The sequence below is a fragment of the Oncorhynchus keta genome, chromosome 37 (assembly GCF_023373465.1).
Source record: "Oncorhynchus keta strain PuntledgeMale-10-30-2019 chromosome 37, Oket_V2, whole genome shotgun sequence".
NCBI lineage: Eukaryota > Metazoa > Chordata > Actinopteri > Salmoniformes > Salmonidae > Oncorhynchus > Oncorhynchus keta.
In genome coordinates, this window is record NC_068457.1 from 18437130 (window position 1) to 18448398 (window position 11269).

Consider the following 11269-nt stretch of genomic DNA (forward strand, 5'->3'; position numbering starts at 1 on the left):
GGTTCTATAACTGATTCAAGTATTTTTAGCCAGATCCTAATTGGTATGTCAAACTGTATGTTCCTTTTGATGGCATAGAAGTCTCTCTCTCTCTCTCTCTCTCTCTCTCTCTCTCTCTCTCTCTCTCTCGCTCTCTCTCGCTCTCTCTCGCTCTCTCTCTCTCTCTCTCTCTCTCTCTCTCTCTCTCTCTCTCTCTCTCTCTCTCTCTCTCTCTCTCTCTCTCTCTCTCTCTCTCTCTCTCTCTCTCTCTCTCTCTCTCTCTCTCTCTCTCTCTCTCTCTCTCTCTCTCTCTCTCTCTCTCTCTCTCTCTCTCTCTCTCTCTCTCTCTCTCTCTCTCTCTCTCTCTCTCTCTCTCTCTCTCTCTCTCTCGCTCTCTCGCTCTCTCTCTCTCTCTCTCTCTCTCTCTCTCTCTCTCTCTCTCTCTCTCTCTCTCTCTAGACAGGCTCTGTTGGCAAACTTCTCCATAATATAGTTATTGAATAGTCCCATAAAACGCTCTCCTCTTCACAGTTGCCATAGAAACAGAAAATTTTTCCTCCCGAGAAGCAACCTAACATACACTGTCTGTTAAGCGGAAGGACGGACGGACAGACAGACAGGCAGACAGAAAGACAGGAAGGCAGACAGGAAGGCAGACAGGCAGAGAGACTGATTATATTACGGCTGTTGGACTGAATAGAGTCTTAGCACCCCTCTCATCCAACCCATTACTGTAGAGAAAGTGCTGTGTTAGTGGGTTACATGACTGTCTCACCCATGTGGCAGGGCAGGTCTGGTCTCACTAATCAGACTGCTCCCTTGATCTGCTTCCTGTCTCTCTGTCTGTCTGTCAACCAGCCTCAGGCACAAACGATAGACTGCATGCAGCTAAAGGGAGAGGTAATTACTGGTATGGGGTACAAGCTAAGACACAAACACATGCTTGCATGCACGCAGGCACACACACATACACACATAATGGCAAATCAGGAGAGAGAAAGTCACAGAGAGAGAGAGAGAGAGAGAGAGAGGACAAACACCAAATTGAGACTCTGCATGCAGAATTCTGTAAAAATATCCTCCGTGTACAACGTAGAACACCAAATAATGCACGCAGAGCAGAATTAGACCGATACCCACTAATGATCAAAATCCAGAGAAGAGCCGTTAAATTCTACAACCACCTAAAAGGAAGCGATTCCCAAACCTTCCATAACAAAGCCATCACCTACAGAGAGATGAACCTGGAGAAGAGTCCCCTAAGCAAGCTGGTCCTGGGGCTCTGTTCACAAACACCAACACACCCCACAGAGCCCCAGGACAGCAGCACAATTAGACCCAACCAAATCATGAGAAAACAAAAAGATAATTACTTAACACATTGGAAAGAATTAACAAAAAAACAGAGCAAACTAGAATGCTATTTGGCCCTAAACAGAGAGTACATAGTGGCAGAATACCTGACCACTGTGACAGACCCAAACTTAAGGAAAGCTTCGACTATGTACAGACTCAGTGAGCATAGCCTTGCTATTGAGAAAGGCCGCCGTAGGCAGACATGGCTCTCAAGAGAAGACAGGCTATGTGCACACTGCCCACAAAATGAGGTGGAAACTGAGCTGCACTTCCTAACCTCCTGCCCAATGTATGACCATATTAGAGAGACATATTTCCCTCAGATTACACAGATCCACAAAGAATTTGAAAACAAATCCAATTTCGATAAACTCCCATATCTACTGGGTGAAATTCCACAGTGTGCCATCACAGCAGCAAGATTTGTGACCTGTTGCCACAAGAAAAGGGCAACCAGTGAAGAACAAACACCATTGTAAATACAACCCATATTTATGCTTATTTATTTTCCCTTGTGTACCCTTAACCATTTGTACATCATTGCAACACTGTATATATACGTAATATGACATTTGTAATGTCTTTATTGTTTTGAAACGTCTGTATGTGTAATGTTTACTGTTCATTTTTATTGTTTATTTAACTTTTGTATATTATCTACCTCACTTGCTTTGGCAATGTTAACACATGTTTACCATGCCAATAAAGCCCCTGGAATTGAATTGAGAGAGACAGAGAGTGTGAGAGAGGGAGAGAGAGAGAGAGGAAGAGACAGAGAGAGAGACAGAGAGAGTGACAGAGGGGGAGAGAGAGAGAGGGAGAGAGAGAGAGAGAGAGAGAGGGAGAGAGAGAGAGAGAGACAGAGAGAGAGAGAGAGAGAGAGAGAGAGAGAGAGAGAGAGAGAGAGAGAGAGAGAGAGACAGAGAGAGAGAGAGAGAGAGAGAGAGAGAGACTATCATCAAACCCTACAGCAGAGGAGCGTGTGATGAATGTGATGAAATATAGATGTGGGATAGAGAAGGACCATTAATTCCCGCTGGGAGCAGATCTGTGTGTGCGTGAGTTTGTGCATGCATGCATAAATGTGCAAACACACACACACAAAGGTGACTGCCAGTGGTCAGTGTTTATGATTATGTTTTTTTTGGTCGCTATGCATGCTTAAGCATAATGACATCGTTCCCTCTTCTCTCTCTCTCTCTCCTATCTCTCGCTCTCTCTCTCTCTCTCTCTCTCTCTCTCTCTCTCTCTCTCTCTCTCTCTCTCTCTCTCTCTCTCTCTCTCTCTCTCTCTCTCTCTCTTCACGGTCGGGCAGGCTGAGAAGCGCAGCAGCTGTGTGTGAGTGAGGGAGGGAGGGGGATCGGGAGACAGAGGAAGGATTTTTTTGTATCACCGACTCTCTCTACCCCTGTGGTCGACAACAGTGCTCTACCGGCGGTTGGAGGAGCCAGGTAGACCCGTCCGGCGACTGGTAACCTTGGAGGCACGCCAAACCACCCAGGAGGAGGGAAGAGGGGTGGAAGGATGACTGTCTCCCTGATCTGACAGAAGACATTTATTCGGTGAATGAGCGGAGGGCACAGTATTGACGCAATACCACAGGTGAGTTTCTGGCAGTCGTTACAAATATCAGTTGATTTAGCAATCAATCTATGGCGAGCAGGGATTATTTACGGTGGAATAGTCGGCTATTTTCTGTTTATTTTGTGGTTTCTATAATTGTGGGGATTATTTGTCCTGCCGCGTACAGCAGCATTACTTCCTGTGCGCGGGTACGCGCCTCGTTCCAATCATAAATCCAGCACGGACCGTGTGTGTGTAACCTTGACAAGACACACACACTCAACCTCTCTCTCGCCCAGTGATCTTTTGTCATTCTGTCCTTATTAGAACAGTCAGTGATTGAGTCACCATGAGTAACCATACCTGACACCTGAAAACCTGCAGAAGCTCTTTCTATATATTTTGCTCAATGGGTAACACAGTCCTGGGGGACACACTCAGACGACCTGCGCCCAAACCCTTCCTGTCTCATAAAACAGACTGTAGATTTACTTAAGTGTGTGTCTACTGTCTGTGTATATTGTAGGTGCGTGTCTACTGTCTGTGTATATTGTAGGTTTGTGTCTACTGTCTGTGTATATTGTAGGATTGTGTCTACTGTCTGTGTATATTGTAGGATTGTGTCTACTGTCTGTGTATATTGTAGGTTTGTGTCTACTGTCTGTGTATATTGTAGGTTTGTGCCTACTGTCTGTGTATATTGTAGGATTGTGTCTACTGTCTGTGTATATTGTAGATGTGTGTGTCTACTGTCTGTGTATATTGTAGGTTTGTGTCTACTGTCTGTGTATATTGTAGGATTGTGTCTACTGTCTGTGTATATTGTAGGTGCGTGTCTACTGTCTGTGTATATTGTAGGTTTGTGTCTACTGTCTGTGTATATTGTAGGTGCGTGTGTCTACTGTCTGTGTATATTGTAGGTGCGTGTGTCTACTGTCTGTGTATATTGTAGGTGCGTGTCTACTGTCTGTGTATATTGTAGGATTGTGTCTACTGTCTGTGTATATTGTAGGTGCGTGTCTACTGTCTGTGTATATTGTAGGATTGTGTCTACTGTCTGTGTATATTGTAGATGTGTGTGTCTACTGTCTGTGTATATTGTAGAAGGTGTGTGTGTCTACTGTCTGTATATATTGTAGACGGTGTGTGTGTCTACTGTCTGTGTATATTGTAGAAGGTGTGTGTGTCTACTGTCTGTGTATATTGTAGAAGGTGTGTGTCTACTGTCTACTGTCTGTGTATATTGTAGAAGGTGTGTGTGTCTACTGACTACTGTCTACTGTCTGTGTATATTGTAGAAGGTGTGTGTGTCTACTGTCTGTGTATATTGTAGAAGGTGTGTGTGTCTACTGTCTGTGTATATTGTAGAAGGTGTGTGTGTCTACTGTCTACTGTCTGTGTATATTGTAGAAGGTGTGTGTGTCTACTGTCTACTGTCTGTGTATATTGTAGAAGGTGTGTGTGTCTACTGTCTACTGTCTGTGTATATTGTAGAAGGTGTGTGTGTCTACTGTCTGTGTATATTGTAGAAGGTGTGTGTGTCTACTGTCTGTGTATATTGTAGAAGGTGTGTGTGTCTACTGTCTGTGTATATTGTAGAAGGTGTGTGTGTCTACTGTCTGTGTATATTGTAGAAGGTGTGTGTGTACTGTCTGTGTATATTGTAGAAGGTGTGTGTCTACTGTCTGTGTATATTGTAGAAGGTGTGTGTGTCTACTGTCTGTGTATATTGTAGAAGGTGTGTGTGTCTACTGTCTGTGTATATTGTAGAAGGTGTGTGTGTCTACTGTCTGTGTATATTGTAGAAGGTGTGTGTGTCTACTGTCTGTGTATATTGTAGAAGGTGTGTGTGTCTACTGTCTGTGTATATTGTAGAAGGTGTGTGTGTACTGTCTGTGTATATTGTAGAAGGTGTGTGTGTGTCCACTGCAGCAGCATCCTCTGCGTCAGAACAGTGAATTACAACCACTGGCTGAGTCACCTGGCAGACACAGAAGAGGGTCACGTCAGATAGACGACTCCGTCTGCTCTCATAGATAGTCCATGGCAATGAGGTCGGAAGACAATGCCATTAGGTGAAACCCCTCTGTTTCTGTCTGAGGGGTGTGTGTCGGTGTCTAACGTTTGTCCTCACCTCTCCTCCCTACAGGTGAGTAACCATGGAATCCACTCATCTTCTGGACGGCTCCAAGAAACGGGTGAAGATCCACCCTCACACCGTCACCGCCAAGTACGCCCCACACACTCCCCACACACACACACACTTCCCCCAGCCCGGGGACGAGGGGTACGATGACGCGCCCTCCTTCGAGGACTTCGGCTCCTTCCTGGAGGAGACCTCGGACAAGAAACAGCTGACAGGAGCCAGGAAGTGGACAGGAAAGGCCGGCGCTCTGTTTGGAGGGAAGGACAAAAGCAAAGACACACCCCCTAGACCTCCCATGGGGGGAGGCGAGGGGGGGGTGGAAGGAGGAGGGAAGGGTGCAGGGGGGGGAGTAGGGGAGCAGCTAGCGAGTTTCAGCGAAGCGTCTGTCTCTGCATCTCGGCTCACGTGGGCCAGTGTGGTCATGGCGGGGCTGGCTCATGGCTGTGTGTGTGTTCTGACGCGCCTGGCCGCCTCACGCTTTAACCTCCCACCCTTAACTCTCCTCTTGGTACGATCCATCCTCCAGCTGCTCTATGGGACTGTACCAATGAAACGGGCGGAGACGGCCTTTGGCTCAAAGGGCTATCGGCGGAAGCTGCTCCTGTACGGTCTGACTCACTCCTTCTCCCTCTGCTGCGCTTACTCGTCCTTATCCTTCGTCTCCCTCGGCGACGACGAGGCCATGTTGACAACCTGGCGCCTGGCGACCACCGTCCTGTCGGCAACTCTGGCGTTGTTGCTCCTGGACGAGCGGCTGGGATTGGTGGACCTGGTCACCGTAGCGACAGGCGTTTTAGGACTGGGTCTGGCGCTAGTTCCTAACCCAACAGGGCTGGATGAGAACAACAACGGGACCGGGTCAGGGATACCCAATGGGGGGATACCCAGTAGTGCGACACCCAATAGTGCGACACCGGTACAACAATCGGCCCAGTTCTGGCGGGAAGCGTTTGGTTGGTCCCTGACTGTTCTCGCAGGGCTATGGATGTCTCTGGCTCTAGTCATGTACCGCTCTCTGAAGGAACGGGTCAGTGTCGGCACCGCTCTGTTCACTGTCAGTTGGACCGGCTGTCTGAGCACCGCAGTCTCCATGCTTCTCCTCCGACAGGGGCCAGTGTGGCCGGCTAGTCTCCAGGCTTGGTGCATCGTCCTGGGGGTAGCTGTGTGCTCTGCTGGGGGGTTCGTGGGGGTGACCCATGGCCTCACCCGACTTCACCCAGCTTTGGTGTCGGCTACACAGGGTCTGGAAGTACCGGTCGCTATGGTGCTGGAGATCGCTGTTGTGCCATTGGTTCCCTCAGTGTGTGAGGTCATAGGGGGTGTGGTGGTGGTGGCGAGCGTGGGTTGGCTTGTTACAGTGAAGCTCCTCCCCTCTCGAGGAAGTGGGAGGAAACAGAGAGAAGAGTACGAAGAGATCCTGGACTCGCCAATTAAATAACACACACACACAAGCTCGCGCACACACACAAAAGCACATGCAAGGGGGACATGCACGCACAAAGATTCTGGACTTGCCAATCAAATAGACCACTCCCCTTCTATCTATGTTTCTGTCTATCTCTCTTTTCCCAGGGGTTGTGCTCTCTCTCTCTCTCTCTCTCTCTCTCTCTCTCTCTCTCCCGCTCGCTCTCCCCCTCTCTCTCTTGCCCTCGCTCTCTCTATCTGAGGTCAGTATGTTTTTAAAAGGACTATGGTGAATGTTAATGCTTGAGCTAAAATAGCTGTCTTTAACCACAGATCTAGAATCAGATACACCAACTCCAATCCTTACCTTAACCATTAGGAGGTGTCAAAATATCTGACCCTGTATCAGTGGTTAGGGAAAACATCTACCTACTCCAATGTGAATTGTAAATATATCTATTTTGTATTGCAGTTGTTGTAAAGTTCCAATACTGTGGTGTCTTACTGGCTATTGTGATAGTGTGATGTCATATTAAAACCTCTGTGTTACTGTTATTTGCTCTCTCCTACTGACCGTGTGTGTGTGTGTGTTGGCTGAGTTTCACATGGTAAAGTGTCAGTGACTATGCTAGCCAGCTGAGGGTCAGCCAAGGTGGTCAATGCCAACTATAGAGACAGACAGCCAGGGTGGGGGGGCAGCCAGCCAGGGTGAGGGTGAGAAAAAGAAGGGTGCAAGAGGAGAATGATGGGAGAGAGGAGGATGGGAGAGAGGAGGATGGGAGAGAGGAGGATGGAAGAGAGCAGGATGGGAGAGAGGAGGATGGGAGAGAGCAGGATGGAAGAGAGCAGGATGGGAGAGAGGAGGATGGGAGAGAGCAGGATGGGAGAGAGGAGGATGGGAGAGAGCAGGATGGGAGAGAGGGGGATGGGAGAGAGGAGGATGGGAGAGAGGAGGATGGGAGAGAGGAGGATGGAAGAGAGCAGGATGGGAGAGAGGAGGATGGGAGAGAGCAGGATGGGAGAGAGGAGGATGGGAGAGAGGAGGATGGAAGAGAGCAGGATGGGAGAGAGCAGGATGGGAGAGAGGAGGATGGGAGAGAGCAGGATGGGAAAGAGGAGGATGGGAGAGAGGAGGGTGGGAGAGAGGAGGATGGGAGAGAGGAGGGTGGGAGAGAGGAGGATGGAAGAGAGCAGGATGGGAGAGAGGAGGATGGGAGAGAGCAGGATGGGAGAGAGGAGGATGGGAGAGAGCAGGATGGGAAAGAGGAGGATGGGAGAGAGGAGGGTGGGAGAGAGGAGGATGGGAGAGAGGAGGGTGGGAGAGAGGAGGATGGGAGAGAGGAGGGTGGGAGAGAGGAAGAGGGGGAGTGTATCTATCAGCTGTAAGTGGAAGCTGTGATTAAGACTAATAACAACCTCCCCTCTCGTCTCCTCTCCTCTCGTCATCTCTCCTCTCGTCATCTCTCCTCTTCTCTCGTCTCGTCATCTCTCCTCTCCTCTCCTCTCCTCTCCTCTCGTCATCTCTCCTCTCGTCATCTCTCCTCTCCTCTCCTCTCCTCTCCTCTCCTCTCCTCTCCTCTCCTCTCCTCTCGTCATCTCTCCTCTCGTCATCTCTCCTCTCGTCTCCTCTCCTCTCGTCATCTCTCCTCATCTCCCCTCTCCTTTCGTCATCTCTCCTCTCCTCTCGTCATCTCTCCTCTCCTCTCGTCATCTCTCCTCTCCTCTCGTCATCTCTCCTCTCGTCTCCTCTCCTCTCGTCATCTCTCCTCTCGTCTCGTCTCCTCTCGTCATCTCTCCTCTCCTCTCGTCATCTCTCCTCTCCTCTTGTCTCGTCATCTCTCCTCTCCTCTCCTCTCGTCATCTCTCCTCTCCTCTCGTCATCTCTCCTCTCGTCATCTCTGCTCTCCTCTCCTCTCGTCATCTCTCCTCTCCTCTCGTCATCTCTCCTCTCCTCTCCACTCGTCATCTCTCCTCTCGTCTCCTCTCCTCTCGTCATCTCTCCTCTCGTCTCCTCTCGTCTCGTCATCTCTCCTCTCGTCATCTCTCGTCTCCTCTCCTCTCCTCATCTCTCCTCTCCTCTCCTCTTGTCTCATCTATCATTGTGTCAGGTCACAATGCATGTAAACCAGGATGGTGGGATTCACATACCTTGAACCCTGTGACATTTTGAAACTAGTTCTTGAAGAAGAAGAGAGAGAAAAGCTGACAGTGTCCAAACACACCCTCCTCCTACTAGCCTACCCACCCCCAGGCTGCTACTTTATATGGAAAACTCTCTTCATGTAACCCACAAACACACCCTCCTCCTACTAGCCTACCCACCCCCAGGCTGCTACTTTATATGGAAAACTCTCTTCATGTAACCCACAAACACACCCTCCTCCTACTAGCCTACCCACCCCCAGGCTGCTACTTTATATGGAAAACTCTCTTCATGTCACCCACACACACACCCTCCTCCTACTAGGCTACCCACCCCCAGGCTGCTACTTTATATGGATAACTCTCTTCATGTAACCCACAAACACACCCTCCTCCTACTAGCCTACCCACCCCCAGGCTGCTACTTTATATGGAAAACTCTCTTCATGTCACCCACACACACACCCTCCTCCTACTAGCCTACCCACCCCCAGGCTGCTACTTTATATGGAAAACTCTCTTCATGTAACCCACAAACACACCCTCCTCCTACTAGCCTACCCACCCCCAGGCTGCTACTTTATATGGAAAACTCTCTTCATGTCACCCACACACACACCAGCACGCACCGACACACACACACGCCAGCACGCACCGACACACACACACCAGCACGCACACACACACACACACACACACAAACACACACACACACACACACACAGATGAATGAAGTTCTGTGGCAGCAGAACAGTCGCTGTGTTATAAGTCTGGCAAAACATCATAAATCCTAAACAGTTTATTAAAAGTGTGTAAACTCAGTAATGAGAAAGAGAACTGTGTCTGATTATAGCTGAGATGTCAACAGTATCTGAGACACTCCTGTTATTGTCCACAATGTCCATGATGACAAAGATGGTGGGTGTATAACTTGAGGCAGGAGGAACCCTTTCCACCAATTAAAAAGTTTAACAAATCTTTATTCATCACTTAGACAATTAGAGTCACAGAGCATTTCCTTTAATTATACAGAATTAAAAAATAATACTAAACATATTTCAAGGCGATTGTTTTGCTTTACTAATGTATAAAGAGGTGATATGTTAGTGTGCAACATTTCAATAAGTTTATATTTTAGTTTTAATTCAGTCCCTGATAGAGGACAATATCCATCAGATATCCTTCCTTTAATTTCTCCGTGTATTTTTTCATCCTTAGTTCCCTACAGAGGATATTAGGCCCAGCTGGGTCTGCACCTTCTGCATTTCCATCGCTATAGCAACCAGAGGCCGCTCAATCTTTCCCGGGTCCGATGATGGTGATGATGTCACTAACTGTTTCTTTGTGCTTGACGAGAACAGCTTCATGCCCAAACCCAGTCCGAGACCCGCCCCTATACTGCCAGGCTTTGTACCTATTGGTCCACCTCTCCCACTAAGCCCCTCCCCCAAACCCAACCCATTCTCTTTATGCCCTGTCCTGATTGGCTCTGCTTCTCTATGCCTGGCTCCTATAGATCCAGCCCCTTCTGTCACCTCCCCTGTCAGCTTACACTCCTCCAATCGATGTAGTCTATGGTTCTGCTCTTTGCTGTTCTGAAGGAGATGATGTAACACAGCCATCATCCTCCCATAACTTTCTGCTCCCTCCTGCCTGATCTGCTGTATTGAAGAATTCATCCTCCCCTCTCGCTCTGTTGCCTCCTCCTTCAGCTCCACTAGGCCTTGATGGAGCCTGGGGCTCGCCTGCTCTGTCTGCCCCCGGCAAACTGCCTCGATGGCGGGCAGGCACTGCTGGCAGACTCCCGGGGCTCCACAGCGTTGCTCCAGGGCTTCCATCAGCATCATATCCCTCTGGTGGGAGTCCTCCAGAGCCACGAAGAGTTTGTTCCAGCGAGAGAGGTCTGTAGCCTGGCAGGTAGTCACAGGGGAGTCCCCTGGAGGGAGAGGGAACCAGACGCCACACTGTCAATCTACAGTCAGCCATACAAGCCACCTCTAGAATGTAGGTCTCAGGTGAACAAGTGAAACAGAGAGAGAAAAGGGGGTGCAGGTCAATGAGAGAAACGGAGAGACAGAAGAACAAGGGAAGAAATGAAGGAGTGAAAGACAGACGTACCGTCCTGTTGGTCCTGTGTAATCTCGTTTTCGTAGTTGTCTGCGTAGTTCACTTCATATTCCTCTGCGTTCACACACACCGACACACACACACAGCAGAGCACACACACCACATGCCAGACCCTGTTCACCATGCTGCCGCTTCCGAGTCTGTGTGTGTGGAAGAAAGTGTGAATGTGAGTGTGTATGTATGTAAAAGAAAACTGTTCCAGAAAAAAACGTCCCGTTGCCAGTGATACTCCAGAGGTCTTGTGCTGTATTCTCTCTCTCTCTCTCTCTCTAGTTGACTAGACTGAACCCACAATTGTCTGGGCTGACTGTTATACACCAGGAGAAGGGGAGGAGAGAGGGAGGAGAGAAAAGGGGGATAAAGTGGGGGAAGGTGTGTGAGTAATGCTTCTGTGGAGGGTGCCTTTTACAACACCATGTAACCACCTGTACTGTGAGGGAGGGGCAATCTGCAGGGTGGAGTGGTGCCACTGGTGGCACTTTTACAGCATAGAGAGAGAGAGAGAGAGAGAGAGAGAGAGAGAGAGAGAGAGAGAGAGAGAGGCAGAGAGTG

The 11269-nt window shown here is 48.9% G+C and overlaps 2 protein-coding genes across 2 annotated transcripts; one reads left to right on the top strand and one right to left on the bottom strand.

Moving 5' to 3' along the window:
* Positions 1-2687: 2687 nt before the first annotated feature.
* Positions 2688-7003, top strand: LOC118378904 (solute carrier family 35 member G2-like). Its single transcript, XM_052499401.1, has 2 exons — positions 2688-2937; positions 5048-7003. Exon 2 carries the CDS (start codon positions 5058-5060, stop codon positions 6480-6482), a length of 1425 nt encoding a protein of 474 aa, XP_052355361.1. The 5' UTR covers positions 2688-2937; positions 5048-5057; the 3' UTR covers positions 6483-7003.
* Positions 7004-9549: 2546 nt separating this feature from the next.
* Positions 9550-11219, bottom strand: LOC118378905 (uncharacterized). The gene is made up of 2 exons (XM_052498918.1): positions 10709-11219; positions 9550-10526 (listed from the first exon to the last, which is right to left on the bottom strand). Exons 1-2 carry the CDS (start codon positions 10839-10841, stop codon positions 9805-9807), a joined length of 855 nt encoding a protein of 284 aa, XP_052354878.1. The 5' UTR covers positions 10842-11219; the 3' UTR covers positions 9550-9804.
* Positions 11220-11269: the final 50 nt, after the last annotated feature.

What these genes read in the sequence shown, in the direction of transcription:
- LOC118378904 (XM_052499401.1), top strand. Translation starts at nt 5,058, where the DNA reads ATGGAATCCACTCATCTTCTGGACGGCTCCAAGAAACGGGTGAAGATC.
- LOC118378905 (XM_052498918.1), bottom strand. Translation starts at nt 10,841, where the DNA reads ATGGTGAACAGGGTCTGGCATGTGGTGTGTGTGCTCTGCTGTGTGTGT. An exon ending in TACACAGGACCAACAGGACG is followed by an intron (nt 10,527 to 10,708) that starts GTACGTCTGTCT and finishes CTCTCCCTCCAG; the next exon opens with GGGACTCCCCTGTGACTACC.